The 18372-nt window shown below is 36.5% G+C and overlaps 2 protein-coding genes across 3 annotated transcripts; both read left to right on the forward strand.

Moving 5' to 3' along the window:
- The first annotated feature begins 1779 nt into the window (after nucleotides 1-1779).
- LOC104900499 (protein EARLY FLOWERING 5) lies at nucleotides 1780-10752 on the forward strand. 2 transcript variants are annotated; one of them, XM_010687919.4, is made up of 9 exons: nucleotides 1780-2132; nucleotides 4670-4763; nucleotides 5425-5510; nucleotides 7683-7732; nucleotides 7815-7884; nucleotides 8167-8248; nucleotides 8355-8758; nucleotides 9272-9793; nucleotides 10311-10752. In XM_010687919.4, exons 1-9 carry the CDS (start codon nucleotides 2049-2051, stop codon nucleotides 10521-10523), a joined length of 1605 nt encoding a protein of 534 aa, XP_010686221.2. In that variant the 5' UTR covers nucleotides 1780-2048; the 3' UTR covers nucleotides 10524-10752. The 2 variants fall into 2 exon arrangements, with proteins under 2 accessions (XP_010686221.2, XP_048490960.1); XM_048635003.2 differs by lacking the exons at nucleotides 1780-2132; nucleotides 4670-4763; nucleotides 5425-5510 and adding an exon at nucleotides 6718-6982.
- Nucleotides 10753-12386: 1634 nt separating this feature from the next.
- On the forward strand, nucleotides 12387-18237 carry LOC104900500 (nucleobase-ascorbate transporter 2). The gene is made up of 14 exons (XM_010687920.4): nucleotides 12387-12714; nucleotides 12827-12924; nucleotides 13637-13813; nucleotides 14505-14605; nucleotides 15274-15349; nucleotides 15579-15638; nucleotides 16210-16394; nucleotides 16556-16652; nucleotides 16768-16854; nucleotides 16942-17000; nucleotides 17090-17181; nucleotides 17271-17348; nucleotides 17441-17601; nucleotides 17750-18237. Exons 1-14 carry the CDS (start codon nucleotides 12624-12626, stop codon nucleotides 17960-17962), a joined length of 1575 nt encoding a protein of 524 aa, XP_010686222.1. The 5' UTR covers nucleotides 12387-12623; the 3' UTR covers nucleotides 17963-18237.
- The last annotated feature ends 135 nt before the right edge of the window (nucleotides 18238-18372 follow it).

Raw genomic sequence — 18372 nt, forward strand, 5'->3', positions numbered from 1 at the left:
ACCGAGCTAAATGCAAATTGTACGTAAATTTGAATGATTTGAGACCGTTCCTATGTTAATTGAAATTGATAATAAATAATCATCCGAAATTTATTCGATTTGAAGTTGACTCAACCTAAACCAAACAAATATAGATGAGTTTGATTTTTATGACGCATAAAACGACGAGGGTGTATATTTACTGTTCAAATATTACTAGACTGCATTAACTTTACATGCATTTTTCAATGTGCCCCTTACCCCCCTTCCCTTCATCCTTTATTGAAACTTCGACTCTCCTTTTGCACTGGACTAAACTTAACTTAACTTAAATTTAACTTAATTTAATTTATTTGAACGGAAATGAACTGAAGTTAATGAAAATTGTGAGAAGAAACTAAATAAATTAAAGTGAATTGAATTTTCCTGAACTAAACTGAATTTTCCCTCCCTCTTCAAAAAAAAACCTTCATCCACCACCATCGCAGAAAACACCACACCTCATCCACAAATACTATGTCACCACCTTAATCTCCTCCACACCACGAGCAAAAAAGTGTGCCCCTGACTGCACACTGAAGTGGGAAGAGAAGATAACATGCCAGCAAAAGAAGGATGTCACATCACCGGTGCCGATAAGTTTTAAAATTTTCGTTGAGAAATCTAATTTGTTGTAAAATTTAAATAAATAATACATGTTCGGGGTTGTCGTCATCTATCTTGCGCCCATTCCATTCCCCAAGACTAAGTTATAGTGGTTATAATGAATGGTGATAGGGGGAAGAGATGAAAAGTGAGGAAGGATTATACAGAGTGTAGAAAGTGGGAGGGACGACATTGTCCAAGTAGGTGGTAAATAGACCCAAAAGGCAAAATTGACCATAATGGACCATACTGAACTACAAGTTTTCTCAATTGATCATTCTACGACACTAAAGATCTAATTTGAACTCGATCCCGATGACATGCTTGTCACCTTTGCATAGTACTAGATTTGACAAAGTTGACTCAAACCTAAAGTCGCAAACTGAATTACTGGAATCAATGATCAATCTAGACTTGAAGATAAGATAAATTAAATTGAATCTAAATAAGTCGGGAATGAATGTGACTGATACACAAATGATTCGAGCCAAATGTAACTCAATGTTCAAAGTGATCTGAAACCAAGGAATCTAAATCTAATTGACTGGACGACCACCTAAACTCAACAAACCCAAATTTATTTTATTTCTTTTTATTTTTTACAATGTCAAATACAACAAAATAACACTATATATCACTCCTCCTTATAATATAACTACACATTTTAAATACCTTGATGCTTATGATACATTTTAAATCTTTTTCACAAACTAATATAAAATATCCATATGTAATTAATATTTAAATCGTTAAAAGAAATTCATTATTTTAATGATGAAAGTACATTTTTAAAACTATCATATTTTCTCCACATCATCGCGATTCCAAGACCTTTTAAAATAAAAAAGATGCTCTAATAATCTAACCATTAAGCTATCAATGACATGTTCTCCCCAACTTATTTTCAGTTCAGTTCAATTCAATTCAATTGAATTCAGTTCCGTTCAATTCAGGTCACTTCAATTCAATTCAATTCAGTTGTGGACAATACTTTTACTCTCACATATCACTATTTATTTTATTTTAGTTCAATTTAATTCAATTCAATTCAGTTTACCTGTTTTATGCCGAAGAAAACATGCCGAAGCACTTATCACTCACTCTTACTCACCACGCATCACGTATCACGTGCATATAAGACTTACTCATATATCCAAACATACCATTGGATGTTTTTGGTTTCACCCAAAACACATAAAAATGGAAAAACTATGCGCAGACACAGAATAAGGATTTCTGCGGCGATAACTTCTACTGCCATACATCGGAACTTAGCTCAACGCCGACGAAGGAGAAGAGAGAGAAATTAGTAAGAGAAAGTTTGAAGTTCAGTTATCTTTTTTTCCTTCAATTTTCATATTATTTGAACTTCAATTTAAGAAAAAAATAAAAAAAGAAGAGAGTTTTTTCTCAAATCGGCGAAAATGGTGAAAACGACGAAAGGAGGTAAAGTCATGAATCCTACCGACGCTTATCGCAAGGAGCTTCGCAAAAAGGAATTAAAAAGGGTTAGTTTTTTCTCCGATTTAGCTTCAATTTTAATGTGTTTTCATGTTTTTCGAATTCTAGGGTTTTCATTTTGTTTCTAATTGAAACAATTAATTCAATTTTGTTTTGCTAATTTTTGTTTGGAGTAATGGAATTGTTGTTTTTGCTACTTTTTGCTAATTAAGTATCAAATAGCTGGTGTGTGAATGAAAAGGATGGATATGTGTTACATTGTTGGCGCTTAAATTTAAGCTAAGGGGTATCAGATGTATGAAATTGGTTCGAAAATCGGGGTTTATACATGTTGAAAGAATGAAAAACCTTTCGATGTAATATAAAAAATTTGGAATTGGTTGTGAATTGGAGGGAATTGAATGAGTTAATTATGTGTATTTCAAATTTGAGGTTATATGGTTAGTAAGAGTTTGCCGAAATTTTCTACACTCGATTTAGTGTTCGACGTGTTGAAACCATTTTTCTTGGAATTAGACTTTTTATTAGTAGAGTCTCTTCATATTAGAACTCTACATCAAATTAAAATTCAGAGAACTAAGGAAACTATTGTGTGAGGATTAATTTTCGCATCTATAGTTGGTACATGAGTAAGATTTTTGAGTTCATATCATGACTTATTTTAGCTCAACTGTTAAAGTGAAGAAGTGTTTGGATTTTTTTAACCTTTGTCTATAATTTTGGTCTTTCCCATAGTCTTACTCTTCTATATGGAAAGAGAAGGGAAGCATTGCGTGTTTCCTATGCCTTATGCCGCTAGTGGAGCTTTAGTTTAGAAAGATATGTCAATAGTTACTCTGATAGTTAATTGATGCTGATGTAATAAGATGGAAAAGCACTTTGCCAGGAAGTAGGACTAACAATGTCACTTTTCGATAGTGGATATCACATTAAATTTTGTACTCTCTTATTAAGAGTCGATGTGCTATTGAACTAAAGATTGAGTAGATAACTAAATCTTACACAAGAAATTATAGGCCAATATACAAACTTGTGGGAAACTCAGCTAAGATAGGGCAATGATTTATAGTCACAATGAAGAGCCTTATCCTGTCTTTGATGAACTTAATGAAGTAAGACTTTTTTGAAACTTTTGGAAAGTGATTATTTTTGATGTAAAATTTATGAAAAAGTCAAAGCGCTTCAACTAAGATAAATTAGAAAGATAATTCTTAGTCCCATTGGTAAAAATATCATTATTCTCCTGTCAAAAAAAAAAAAAAAATCATTATTCTAAGTATCACATGTAATAAGCAGGAGGGAGGTAGCAATTTTATGGAACAAAAATAGTCCTGATTTCTCAATGATCATGGTTATAAAATCAGTGTCATGGTTATAGAATCGGATGTGTTCATGATCGTGATAATTTGTGTGCTAGCAATACAGATTGGTTTTGGCTATCATAGCCTAGATTATAAGCTCAATAACCGTAGCAATTTGGTCGTCATACGATGTTAGTCGAGATATAATACCTTGGTGGGTATACAGAAGATAATATCTTTTGGAGCTAACCATTGTTGATTGGCAATGGGTAAAGGTTGCCCCTGCGACCAATAATGTGATTTACAGTTGTGGTTTTAAGGAATAATTGGAAGAATATTTTGAATCTGAAGTGTTGAGGCTAGAGTTGGCCACAAGTCGAACTCTGACATGGATCGCCTCTAGTTAACTGTTAACTTGGTTTTATAGAGCTACATAGGCTAGCTCAAGCTTGATCTGGATTAATAGTTTAGAGTTTGGGTTCAAGCCCGAGCTTATCGTGATAAGTTTTGCTCAAAATGTAATTACAATAAAATATATATATTTATGCTGCGCGACTTTGCTCTATAGTAGTGCTCAACCTGGGCTATTCGTGTTATGAATAATCTTATCTTTGTAATGTTGTGTGAATTTTACGCTTTTGGGGTAAAGATTACATGACAACCTCATTAAAGTTTGAAAAATGTGTATTTTATTTGAAGTTCAAGAGCCTGCTAGCCCAATTAAATCGATATCGACTCCGGTTCATTTAGATTGCAAACTATAATATTTAGTTCGAACTTGGCTAGTTACAAAATGAGTTAATCTGAGCTTTAGGTTATCCTAGTCTGTATGCTCATTTGCTACTGTTCTTGGTTACTCCTTGTTGAGGCAAAGGCGCAAAGCTCGCTAGTCATGCGTGTTGATGTATTGATCACAGATAATGAGGACAATCTCAGTTCATGTGCTGGTTGTTGTTTTTGTCATGATTGTAGAAGAAGCAGTTAGAGATAGTGTTTTTTTTTAGAAGGGAGAGAATTGGGACTTATTATGAAGAAAAACGGTCACATATTGGATTTTTGAAATGCCTCTTTAATTTATGTTTTTAGCTGCTGATAATGCGAGCTATGTTATATTGGTTATTAGGTGTATTATGTTGAGAGTATTGTCTTGATCATTTGTTTGTATGGAAAGAATGTTCAAGTCATCATGATCTGATTGATATTTGCCGTTGAACCAAGTCATTTGCTTAGTGGTTCCTTTTTATGTCTGTATCTTATATTTGTATGTTCATTGGATTGGACAGAACAAGAAAGAGAGAAAAAAGGTCAGGGAGGTGGGTCTCTTGAAGAAGGATCCTGATCAGATAAAAGATCAGATTCAAAAGTTGGAGACGATGAGTAAGTTTATTCTGTGCTGAAATTATTTGCTTTGCCAGATTTTGAACAGATCTAGATGGCTCTTATTTTGATATTATCTTTAGTGACCCTTTTTTACTTGTGATTTCTCTGTTCTTCAAAAGTAGCACAGCTTTTGCTCTCTTTGAAATCTTTTTTTTAACAAGTAAAAACCACTGATTGTGGTTGCATGTCATATGTGCGGCTATCACCTTCCTACGTAAGGAGGGGAGCTTTGTAGTAAAATATTGTTAGTTCATGGTTTTTGCTAGATTCTATATATGTGTAAGGAGCAGGTAGAATAATGGACTGTTATGCAGGCACCGCTTTGTACCTCTGATTTTGCTTGCAGGTTGCAATGCATTCCTCTGAGAAGAGCATCATGTAAAAGTTAAAGCGTAAAAGTAGGTTTAATGTATTTGCTGGTTGATATGGGAGTTTCGATAGTGATAAGGTTAGGATAGTAAAGAGGCCCTGAATGTAAAAATTGTGTGCTTCTCTAGTGTATCCCGCTTAGTGTCTGGTTGCTGGCGGGCACTGAAGGCAACAGAGTCTTCACAGTATTAATGCCGTGCACTTGCCTTATGGAATTGAGAACTATATTGTTTGTATGATCAAATGAGCTTATTCTAGTTTGTCGATTCTTTTCCCCTGAATTTCTCAGAGGCTGAAGGTGCACTGGACAAGGCAAGAAAGCACAAGAAAAGGCAGCTTGAGGACACTTTAAACCTAGTTATGAAGAAGAGAAAGGTAATGCATGCTTTTTTTATTGTCATTCTTTACCAGCTAGTTATTTGAGTTTGGTGCATGTATGTTAAATGGTCAAGCTTAGGTATTTTGGAGATATTTAGAATTTTCTTTTCCAGTTGTTACTTTCAGTTTCCTTCTTTTGTTTTTGCTTTGTCCTGGAATGGTTGTTATCTTAGCTAACCCAATGTTTTTACTCCATTTTACACTTATGCCCCTTATACACAACTAACAATTGTTGATAAGATTACTAAGAGTGAAGATCTTTTTCTGATGTGAGTGGTGTTACAAATGTGTTTCTTTCAGTTTGGGATTTCATCCATGACCTTCCCGTGTGATGGAGGGAGTATCGTTGGGTATGATAATAAAAGAGTAAAAGGGAGTTTCATTGGATATGTTACGAGTGTAAAGTGCCATTTTGCCATTCAACAAGCCTTATTTGACATTAGCACTTGGTTGAGGAGTTTAAACTGATAATCCGAATAGCATATCCATTCTATGTACCTATGTGAGATTTTGTTTGTGTGAAGCTAGGCTTGTAGTTGAACCTCAACACTTCCATGGTTGGATAGTGAAGTTTGTTTCCCATGAGAATGGATGGACATTGTTACATTCCTTTAGTTTAAAATGCACTTAGCTTCCCTATGCATAGAGAGGTCAATGAGACGCGCAAGAGGTGAACTTGAGCATCACTCTCCTTTTGCTGCTTTTAGAGAACTCCGAAAATCCCCCTCCTTCAGGAACTGGAATAAACTTATGAAACAATTAATGCAAAATAAAAAGGGTGTTCCTTGTGTTCATGAGGCGTGCACCTGCCGAAACCTTATGCTTGAATGCGTCTCATGCTTTTTCTTAGTTTACCCCCATTCTCTTCCCTTTTTTTTTTTTTTTTCTGGAGGGGTGGGGAATGGCTTTCGAAATAGATAAAATTAATATAATTTCTTGCCATCTCAAAATTGAGAATTCAAATTAGCTGACCTGTGGTGTTCAGCTTTCAGGTACCAATCTTTTTTCCCCATTAGTTTCGGTTTTGTTCCCAGTGCTTGTTAGTATTTGTTTTTGCCTTGGCAGGGCAGGAAAATGACATAGTAAACAGTTTTTTAGCCTACAATATTTTCTAAAGCTGTAAAATTTTGCTTCCACTGCTGTATTTTCATCTTATCCTGATGGACTCTGTTTTCTTTGAAAAAAAAACCTATGGATTCTGGAGTGGGGGAATCAAGTATGTTTAATTTTTCTTTCTTTTTCTTTTTTTGTTTTTTTTTGGGGAGGAGGCGGAGGGGGCTTAGGGAAGGAAGCAAGAAAGGACTGTATGTTGTATGCAGATGGCGGTGCAGCTCTTATCAGAAATAAGAAGAAGAAAGAAAGACAGTGCAGCTGCTGGCTTTCTACACGCTTGATTCAGATATGGGAAGCCACACTCCTCCCTTGTGAGGAGTGGAAGTAGCCATCCAGTACTGGGACTTGAAGTCATTGTGGGTCAAATTTTATTGAAGTTGTGGGCTTAGCTTTAGGTTAATTTGGCCTCTGTTGTCAACATGAGGAGGTCTTCTGAGTTCCTGCCTAACACCCCAAGAGGGGAAAAAATGAACTAGGGAATGTCAGAATGACAAAATTGATGATAATTTGCATGAGAGTAACATAGACAGAGAAGATAACTATAGACACGGTCACACAGGTTACATGGATAAGGGTATTTATCAGCTGCTATGGTTTATTTATAATATACCCCTAAAGAGACAATTTAGAAGATTTTGTGCATTCACTTTCTGCCTTTTTTGCCCTTCCCTTTACTAGTTTACCTTGCAGTAGTCTTGTAGAAGTTTCTTTTTCCTTTCGGAGATCTGTGTATGCTGTGTGTATTGGAAAAGACTAAACATGAACTATTCTTACTGGAATGTTTTGGTATCTAGCCTATTCTTCATGGGGCCCCACTCCCCAGCCTCTTTCCCCTCTCTTTCTTTAGTATTGAATGTTTTGGTATCTAGCCCATTCTCTGTTGTAGTACTTGAAAATATTTGCAACATCTGCGTGTTGTGTAAGTGCTAAAGTGCACCTCTGTTTTTAACCTTAAAAAAATATCAGTGCTCCTTTTTCATAGTATGTTCTGGGAAGAATTTGTTCGCTTTTATGGATCAATGTGAGTTTATTTGATGACCTATGCTATTGTTTCAGGAGTATGAAGAAAAAATGAAGGAAAAGGGTGAGGAACCAGTTATGTTCAGGTATTTTACCACCATTTTATTTTGCTTAATTAACAGTTCTATATTAAAGGTTTTTTTCTGATACAAGGTGAATCCACTGCAGCCATTTGGGACCTGTACGTAGACGGACTTCCGCCGAAGAGGAGGAGAGAGCAAAGCACCCAATACCTGAAGTAAACCATGCTTGATCTTGTTTTGCTTTTGTAATGCTCTCTCTGTTCCACTTTGAATGTCTTAGGAGATGTTTAATTTATAACTGTGGCTTAAGGATGAGACTGTTAGTTGCTCTCTTACTCAGAAGTATTACTGGAGTGAAAATGGACAATGGAAGTGAAATTAGATAGGCATTTAAAGTGGACAGATGGAACAACTTTTGACTTGCTAATTTTAACTTAAAGTTGCCACCTATCTTATTAATTCACATTTTATATCTGGTTTGTTAATGTGGCATACAGGATTCTGTATATTATCATCCCACATTGAATCCCACTGGAGCTCCACCCCCTGGAAAGCCTCCTATGTACAAATCTTCTATAGGTTTGCTCTTCTTGTTCTAAGAGCCCTCTTCTTTTACCTATATTTCTTGCTCCGTGCTATTACTTATGTCTGAGCCCGTTACTTCTTTCATCTGTTATATTGGCAGGGCCTCGTATTCCCTTGTCAGAAGCTTCCTCGTCAACTGGTGCTGCATCTTCTGCAGGGCCTGATGATGGTGAGTTGCCTGCGCCTCCTCCTCCACCTCCTTTGCCGTCGACTGGTGATCCTGATGTTAATAATGGTAGTGATCTACCTGCATCTCTGCCTCTACCGCCTCCACCACCAATGCCTCCAAACCCTTCAAGTTCAAACTTGGCATCTGCATTGCCTCCACCTCCACCTCCACCACCACCACCAGGTCCTCCTCCTATAGAACATATGGGAGTTCGCCCTCCTCCTCCTCCTCCCCATCAACAAACCGTACAGCCACCACCTCCTGGCATTCCCGGAAATGAGAGAGATAACAATAGAAATGTAGTTCCAGATGGCGCTAATCCAAAAGATATACAGGTAATTCTCATTTGTGACTTTGGCAAACGTTCATTATCCCTGAAATTATGGTATCCCCTCTCCTTTCCCCCTTTCAGTCTATTTGGGGATTGGTAATGGTAGGGTTGATGTTGTGGCACCCTAGTCTTCTAAGGGCACTATATTGTATTTTCTCTTCACCCTAATTTTTTCGGGAAAAATAAGTTCAGATGAGTTTGAATAAGTTATAAATATAGGTTCCAATAAGTTATAAATACAAGTTCCAATAAGTTCAGGTAAGTTCAATTCAGAAAAATTCAGGTGAAGCGAACACACACTCAGTTTACAAACTTGGCATCAAGGATCAATTTGTAGTTGAACCTCATCTAGTCATCTTAGTGTCACATGATCGTACCTTTTTTCTTTTCATTTTGGCTGAAATATGAATCTTAGGAGTTAGGAATGCTTAGTTGATATTTTGGCTTAGTACTTCATTCATGAAGAGGTTTAACAAAGAGAAACAATTGGTAATGAATGTCTGTATTTTTGGTGCAGGTCCCAAATATGCTTCCTCCACCACCTCCACCACCTGGATTACCCCCTAAATCAGCAGGCAATCAGTCTGGTGTTGAAGCTGATGCCAATAATCAGGATGTGGGCAAAGATCTTTCCAAAATGGTCCCACCTCCTCCACCACGGCATCCTCCAGTACCTGGTATGCCAGGACCAGTGGCAATCCATACATTACAGCCTGATGTGTTACCCCCAGGTATTTCAAGATTTCCTCCACCGCCTCCACCAGACATGAGGCCACCATTACCCCCTTCTGGAGTTCCTGGACAGCCTACCCCCCCTGGACTAGTACCACTAATGCCAAGGCCACCTTTTGGTCCTCCCCCTGGACCACCTCCTATGATGAGACCGCCGCTTCCTCCAGGTCCGCCACCTATGATGATACAGGATGACTCAAATGTACTGAGACCAACTGTTCCACAGAAACCATCATATGTTAAATCAGCTGCACCCACTGTTGTAAAGAGGCCTTTAGCTCAGCACACACCGGAGCTCACAGCTATGGTATGTTTACTTCTAACTGTGAACAGCTATTCTTGTAATCCTTACAGCTACTGTGATTTTTTTTATTTTTTTGAAAGAAGCTACTGTGATTAATTGCACACTTCTTGAATGTTCAGTTTTCGTTTCACATGTATTTGGGCTCAGACTATGACCTTCCCCCTTGTGGAACTTTATATGTTGTGTGGTGTCGCCCCCCAGGGCGTCAATGCCGTTGCTAATTGCAGATAGCATGTCTTGTTTGAAACTGATGCTTACTGTGGGTTGTGATGTTGCTGAAGCTTCTTTTTATGGCTTTTAATTTAAACAATTACACCTTATTTCTGAAGACCTTAAATATGTAAAAGATAATTAAATTACCTTAAAAAAAAAGTTGTGCACTGTGAAGTGCTGAGCTTAAAAAGCTTTTGATCCGACAGATAAGATTTGCAATTGTAATACGTGTTGTTTATACTAACCGGCTTACTTCTTGTCTGATATGATTGGTTGTACTGCTAATCACTTCGTAATGTGGCCACAGGTTCCTGCATCAGTACGTGTTAGAAGAGAGTCTGCTCGTCCGAAGCCAAAACCAAAAATGTCAACAAGCACAACTATCTCTCAGCATCCCCTGGCTTCTGTTCCAAAACCGGAATCGGTCGGAACCACATCGGCACCAAAAGCACCAAGCATTGATGACTCTTATACTGCCTTCTTGGAGGACATGAAAGCACTTGGTGCTCTTGATAGTTGACCTCGAATCAATTCGAAGGGGATGCGTAGTGGTCTTAACCAACAGGCTTGTGCTGGTTAGCTCTTCTCATGCACTTGTGTATCGATCTAATGTATTCGTACTACACCAGTGTATGCATAGGTCTGAGATTCTAATTACTGGTGTAATTTTGGCTCATTGATCCTTGCCAATAGAGAACTCAAGTGAAGGATTTTTCATTACATCTAATAACAAGATTTTTCTCACTTTAGTTAATTTGATTTGATGTTTGCTTCAGTTGATATTCTTAAGATTGAGGCCTCAGAGAGAGACACTAATTCATAGTGGAGTATAATTTATCAATTCACATCATTTTTCAATTGCTAAATAGAATTGCTTGGTGCCCAGTTAGACAGGCAGAAATTGAAATTTTGTGTTCCTTTTCTTCTCTTATACTCTCATCATTAGTATCTGGGTTAATTTTGGGTCGCGTTCATTCCACCTCTAGTTACTTTAGAGTCTTGTTGATTCGGGTTGAGTTCGAGTTGGTGGGGTTCATATTAGATTTTCCGATTAATTTGAAGTCTTCATTTTTCTAGCCCAAATCAGACCTCGAGTTTAGATAAATATGTTGGGTTTGTTCTTCCATGTCTATGATTTTTGTGTTGGTAAGAAGAAAAAACATTATTAAGAGACTCTCCTATCTATACAAGCCTACAATGGTTAACCATAGGGGTGTTAACAAGTCGAATCAAGACCGGGCCTTGGTAGGTTCCGCTTGGCTCGAAAATGGGCAAAGCTTGGCTCGGCCCGAGCTCGAGAAATTTGAATACGAGCTCGGCTTGGCTCGAGGCTTGACTTAAGCTCGAGACCGCCGGATACAAGCTTTGTTGTACTCGACCTCGAGTCACTCCATATACCTGGAGTTAGGTATGTGTAGTAATATTTAATAGACGACAAAAACTTTATGTTTCATTTTCCCCACCAATGTCGGACTTTATGAGTTGACCTTTTTACATTATATAAACAAAGGTCCTGGATCGGTGAACACCCTTACATATACAACACTAAATATTTTATATAAAAATTCTAATGTAAAGAATTTTCGAGCCTTTTCACGAGTTTTTGAGCCGAGTCTGCTTGGCTCGTGAGCCGAACTCCAGCTCAGCTTGAACCCCCTTAAATTGAACCAAACTCGAATAGTTCACGAACACGTTTGGCTCATTAACCGGTAACCCTATGGGGAAGGAAAAAACAACAACCTAGTCCTCTATATTAAAGCATCTGTGTAGTGTGGAGTCTATGGATTATGGTGACATACCTAGCAAACATACCCCACGGTCCACACGTTGAAATAAGTACAATAAGTGAATAACTTGACTAAAAACTATTTGTACTTTGACTACCTTTGTCTTATAAAATAAAGTTAAAATAATGACTTATAAGCAAAACCCTCAACACAGATTCTGAGTTCTGACAACAGGCAAAGCAAAGCTCAAAAACTGCAACAAATCTTTCTCCTTAATTTTGCCATGTCACATCTTTACTCTTTTGAGGAGTAAAATCAGGTCACTAATTAAGGCAATTAATATAATCTAATCTAATCCAACTTTCCATTATTTGTATGAGAAAAAAAATACTAAATTTCTCTCTTTTTTAAGTCTGTAGTATCAGTACTTAACTCAGAACTCAGAACTAGTATTAAATGTAAAAAAAAAAGGCAGTAGTAAAAGCAACGGTAACTAGGTGGTTTTGGCAGTTCCTTAAAGGGTAATTTGGGAATTTCACAAAACCTAACGGAAACCTTTCACATTTGGAAAAGTGGGAAGCACCTGCTCTTCAGTATACTCTACTATAAAGCTCTACTATTTCTAAATTTTTTTCACTCTCTTTTTTTTTTCTTTAATTCCTATTTTTTTGCTTTTTTGTCCTTCATTTTTTTTTTGTTCTTTTATATTGTCACCTTTTTCATTTTCTTTGACTCTCATAGTCTCATAAGTTACTACAATATACTCTCATTTTCTCTCTCACCCATTTCCATTGTTGTAGAACAAGCAAAAACATTATTCATCAAAAAAATAAGAAAAAAAAAAGAATTTTTTTTGTTGCGTAAATTTTGAAAGTAAAGAAAGAAAATAAGTTATGGAAGCTATGAAAGCAGAGGAAATAAGTCACCCAGCAATGGATCAACTTCAGGGATTAGAGTATTGTATTGATTCAAATCCTTCATGGGGTAATTTTTCCAAAGTTGTAATCTTTTTTATTGGGTTAATTAAAAGTTTTGATTTTTAATTAGAAATATAAGAATTTGTTTTGATTTTGGTAATGAATTTTGTTAAAAACAGGGGAGGCAGTTGCTTTGGGTTTCCAGCATTACATCTTGTCTTTAGGAACTGCTGTCATGATTCCTACATTCCTTGTTCCTTTGATGGGAGGTTCTGATGTGAGTATTTTCAGCTCTTTATCATGTTCTTTTTTATTTGTTATCATCTTTTTTTTGGTGTTGTCAATTTCTAAAAAATTCATGAAAAAAGTTGTTTTTATTTATTAGGAAAGATAATTGATCCGAGCCGAATCCCTGTAAAGCTACTAGCATGCAGAGTACACCAGTTAATGAATGTTGCTATAGTCTAATAAGTCAAAGTTTCTGTAAGTTTTGATGAGTTTGGATAAGTTCAAGAGAAGGCACTAGTTATAAAACCTATAGTTTGGTTAAAAGTTTTACCAAGTTTGAGTTAAAAAAACTGACCTATGATTTGGAACCAAAAATAATGATGCAATAATGCATACATATATGCACTAGCAATTAGTAATCACCTATTTGTCTTGACCTCTCAAAGACCTCACCTCTATATAGACTATAGTTTTTATCATATACTCGAATGTACAATGTGCATGCTCGTTCACTTCTTACTTCTAAACACGTCTTATACTGAGTGGTTGTTGCTTCTTGTTACTATAGTTTTTATCATACACTCGAATGAGATGTCTTTGAATATGTTGAAAAATAACATGACATGGTACATCCAAATGTACTATAAAGTATAAACACGTCGTAGATTGAGTGGTTGTTGCTTGTTGTTGTGTGATATACATGGGTGCTTAATGCTTATGCATTGGCATGTTTTTTTTGTTCTAAACAATTTGCAATGTAGGGTGACAAAGCAAGAGTAGTGCAAACATTGCTTTTTGTCCAAGGAATTAATACTCTACTACAAACTCTATTTGGAACACGGCTACCAACAGTGATTGGAGCCTCGTACGCTTATATGGTCCCCATCATCTCCATCATCCATGACTCATCTTTTACAAGAATTGAAGATCCACATATGGTTAGTTTTTATTCATGTTTTCTTTCAATGATCTTCTCTTTTACATAATGGAGTAGATTAACTTGTAGAGCTTTATTGTACAGTTGAGTACCACCATATGCAACAAAAAAGAAGAAAGAAAAAAGCTGATTTTGACCCACTTATCTTATTGGCTTTTAGTAAAGGAATCAGCTTTAAGTTCTTAGAGAGTAAAGTAGGTTGTTCAATATACACTTACTTGACTATGAATATGCACACTTGATTCCAAACTTTATACCTTAAAAATTGTGTGATATTTATCTTTAATGTTACTTTTGGAAAAGGTAATTCCAATTGTTAAAGTTTTCTCAACATACTCCCTCCTCCGTTCTCTATTAGTTTACCCGTATTCCTTTTAAGCGGGCCCCTTATTAGTTTACCCCTTTCTTTTTTTGCTATTTTTGGAATGGGTCCACAAACTTTTCATCACACATACATTTAACTTTAATATAAAATAATAGTTTCTCTTTCTTTCTATGACTCACAACATTATTTCTCCTAAAACTCTGTGCAAAAGAAAGGGGTAAACTAATAGAGGACGGAGGGAGTACATCACAAGCTCAAAAAGTAACAAAATGATTTACACTTTTGCCATTTGATGAGCAGTAGGTATTAGAATTATGTACTTAATATCTCATGTTTTGCTAGTTGATTGTGTATTGTCAATTTACAGAGGTTTAATAGCACAATGAGGGCAGTTCAAGGAGCTCTAATTGTGGCATCAAGTCTGCAGATAATTCTTGGATACAGCCAATTATGGGCAATTTGTTCAAGGTCAACAATTTAAATCAGTTGTCATTTTACTCATTTAGTTCTTCATCCTTTATTAAAATGATGCACACTTTGTTGAAGGTTAAATAGCCATTAATTCACAATTTGCTCAAGGGAACAATATATTCAAGGTGAAATGATTTTTCTCCTTTCTGGAACATGCCAAGGGGGCTTTTGGTTTGTAAAGAGGAAAGGAAAAGGGTTACAAGGAGAAAAGGATGGTTTACCGTTTGATTTCTTAAGTAGTAAGTAGTGGACCCTTTAAGACCTACGTTCAAAGTTCAAAGACCTCCCGTTTAAGCGAAAACAAGGCTAAATGACTAGACTTTGTCACATGAGTCTTTGGGGCATTATTTTCTCCTTTCTTGAACATGCTAAGGGGGCGTTTGGTTTGTTAAGTAGTAAGTAGTGGACCCGCTAAGACCTAAAAGTTCAAAGGCCCCGTTTAGGCAAAAGCAAGGCTACACTTTGTGACATGAGTCTATGGAGCGCTTTTATAACTATAGTTGGGTATGAGCCCCCTATCGCATATATAAATAAATTTGCCAACAAGCAAGCTGAAATCGTCAGCATCCTTAACAATATTTTTAATTATCTATTACAAGTGGATAATCTACGATGGTTTCACTTTAATAAATAGTTATAACAAATGCTTATCTATGGTATGTCAGGTTTTTCAGCCCAATGGGAATGGTTCCAGTGATATCACTGGTGGGTTTTGGCCTGCTTGATAGGGGATTCCCTGTGGTAAGATTTTGAATTATGTCATAAACTTCAATTAAAGACTAATCATTGTTTGCTTTGAACTAAATGTTTCTTCCATTATTCTGCAGTAAAATTTTACTGTAAATGTTCAGATTTAAAATATGCATCACCTTCTTCTCTTAAAACTGCTTGAGATTTCAAAGAACATGTAATTTTTGCATATCTTTTCTGAGTTAAAAAGTCACATACTATTTGGTTGTCTGGTTTTCAGGTGGGACGATGTGTTGAAATTGGCATTCCTATGCTCATTTTGTTTGTTGTCTTCTCTCAGGTATCTTATTTGTCAATGTTAATGTGACATTTTGGATGATTAGGATATTATCTTTTTGTCAAAAGTTAGGATTATTACCAAGTCATAATCTTTATTGGATCTTAATAGTGCTTAAAGAAGATGGCCAGATAAGGTATTAGTGGATTCCACTAACAAGCTGATAAAGCTTGATATGAGACACCAATATGACAATATTTAAACAGAGTAAGGCATGCAAAAACTTACTGTTTAACAATGAGTAATCAGATTTGGCCTGAATCAAGACAAGCATATCATAATTTTAATTAGTAATATGCAATCAAATTCTTGACTACAATCGAACTCTTTGTAAAATACCATCTATTTTTTGCCCCATCATGTGTAATGTTCGATGATGGAGACTCTTGTTACGCTGCCATTTTCGATGTGATATAGTATACTGTAAAAGTTGTTGATCAGTATATAATCAAATGAGTTCTGATAAGTAGATTTAAATTCATCTCGAAGATAAACTGCACAAAACCATCTTTTTTCTCTCTATGACTAAACTAAGACCTTACTTTTTTACTTGCGTTTCCCCTGTTGTGTACAGTATCTGAAACACTTTCAGATAAGACAACTGCCAATGCTGGAGCGCTTTGCTCTCCTTCTATCGGTTACAGTTATATGGGCTTATGCACATCTCTTGACGGCTAGTGGTGCCTACAAACATCGACCTGAGAAAACTCAGATGAACTGCCGAACTGACAAAGCTAACCTCATCTCCACTGCACCATGGTAAGCCAATGACAATAATCTTAAGTGGTGAAGTGGAACTAAGCTCCTCTTACCACATCTTACAAGTTGGCATTATTGGGAATCCAAACACTAGTTAACTATCTTCATTTTCCCTTCTCGTGTCTCCTCATACCCATATATCCCTGATTTTGCTTGTGTAGGATAAAGATCCCATACCCCTTACAATGGGGTGCACCTTCTTTTGATGCTGGACATGCATTTGGAATGATGGCTGCCGTACTAGTCTCACTCATTGAGGTACATACATGTGTAGTTGACATAATTCAAGAATGAATTGTGATTCAGAGACTTGAACCTGTTTTACGACTGGATATGATTATAATAATAGTGCATGTAATTTATGTTATCATAGTCCACTGGAGCTTTTAAAGCAGCAGCTCGTCTAGCAAGCGCCACTCCACCACCGGCTCATGTTCTGAGTCGCGGTATAGGCTGGCAGGTATGTTTATATGTATATGTATAATTTCTTTTTCTTTGTTATGTTGTTGGTGTGTGCTTTTACTGAGATAAAGAGTGCTCTTGACAGGGTATTGGGATCTTACTCAGTGGACTCTTTGGAACATTGAGTGGCTCATCTGTCTCTATGTGAGTATTGCATGCATATGCTCGCTCTTCTGCTAATGCAGGCTTGAGATACTGACAAAAATAACAATGTTAACTTTGTCCAATATCAGAGAAAATATAGGCCTGCTTGGAAGCACTCGTGTGGGAAGCCGCAGAGTTATCCAAATTTCTGCAGGTTTTATGATTTTTTTCTCAATGTTAGGTAAGGCTATCTGGAATCATACCTCTATATGGCTAACATAACGAAGATCTACTAATTATATCTCACAATTTTCGGACTAATGCTTGCAGGAAAATTCGGGGCTCTATTTGCTTCAATACCGTTTACTATATTTGCTGCAATGTACTGTGTTTTCTTTGGCCTTGTTGGTAAGTTGTTAAGGTTTGTAGAGAATATAGTGGTAGCAGGAGAGAGACTCAGAATCTAATTTTCTGCGTTTGTTCGGATGATGTATCTTCAGGTTCGGTGGGGCTATCATTCTTGCAGTTCACTAATATGAACTCAATGAGGAATCTTTTCATCATAGGAGTTTCCATGTTTCTTGGTCTGTCTATTCCGAATTACTTCAGAGAATACTCTGCCAGTGCTTTACATGGACCTTCTCACACCAGGGCTGGATGGGTGAGAAAGAACATTACTCCTATTTATACTTCTATTAGTTCTATAGCAAAAGGGAAAGAAAATCATGTTTAATTTTGTTCTTAATACCAGTAGATACTGTATCTAGATACTGACTTAATCTGTATTTAATGTTTTTAATGCATTGCAGTTCAATGATTTCCTCAATACCATCTTCTCCTCTTCACCGGCAGTGGCACTGATGGTCGCAGTTCTCCTTGACAACACCCTTGACTACAAGGACAGTGCTAAAGACAGAGGAATGCCGTGGTGGGTCAAATTCCGGACATTCAAAGGAGATAGCAGAAATGAGGAGTTCTACACTCTTCCATTCAATCTCAACCGTTTTTTTCCTCCATCCTGAGCGCGCGGTTGTGCTCTAAAGAGGGGGAAAAGTAGTAGATTTAAACCCCCTTGACATCAACCTCAACACCATCATAACTTTTTGAGAGTAGGAAAAACCCGTTGTGATTATCACACAATCCAGGTGATGATGATGAGGGGGAAGGATGAAGAAATGTCGTTATCATCGAGTAAATCAAGTTTTGCTCTTAGGCCTTCCAATTGATTTATGTATATCTCAACTCGGTATTTCGGGTTCAATCTAATAATAGAAATTATTTATTTGTTCTTTTTTAACTGCCTAACTTTGCCTCCAATACTTTTATCTGTTTATGTGTCATTAACTTCAGTAGAAAATAGAAATGCACTTAACGATTTTTGACTAATAATGGCATATACAAGTAACATAAAAAAAAAGGAACTCCGAGATAA

This window comes from Beta vulgaris, chromosome 8, assembly GCF_026745355.1.
Source record: "Beta vulgaris subsp. vulgaris cultivar EL10 chromosome 8, EL10.2, whole genome shotgun sequence".
Lineage (NCBI taxonomy): Eukaryota > Viridiplantae > Streptophyta > Magnoliopsida > Caryophyllales > Amaranthaceae > Beta > Beta vulgaris.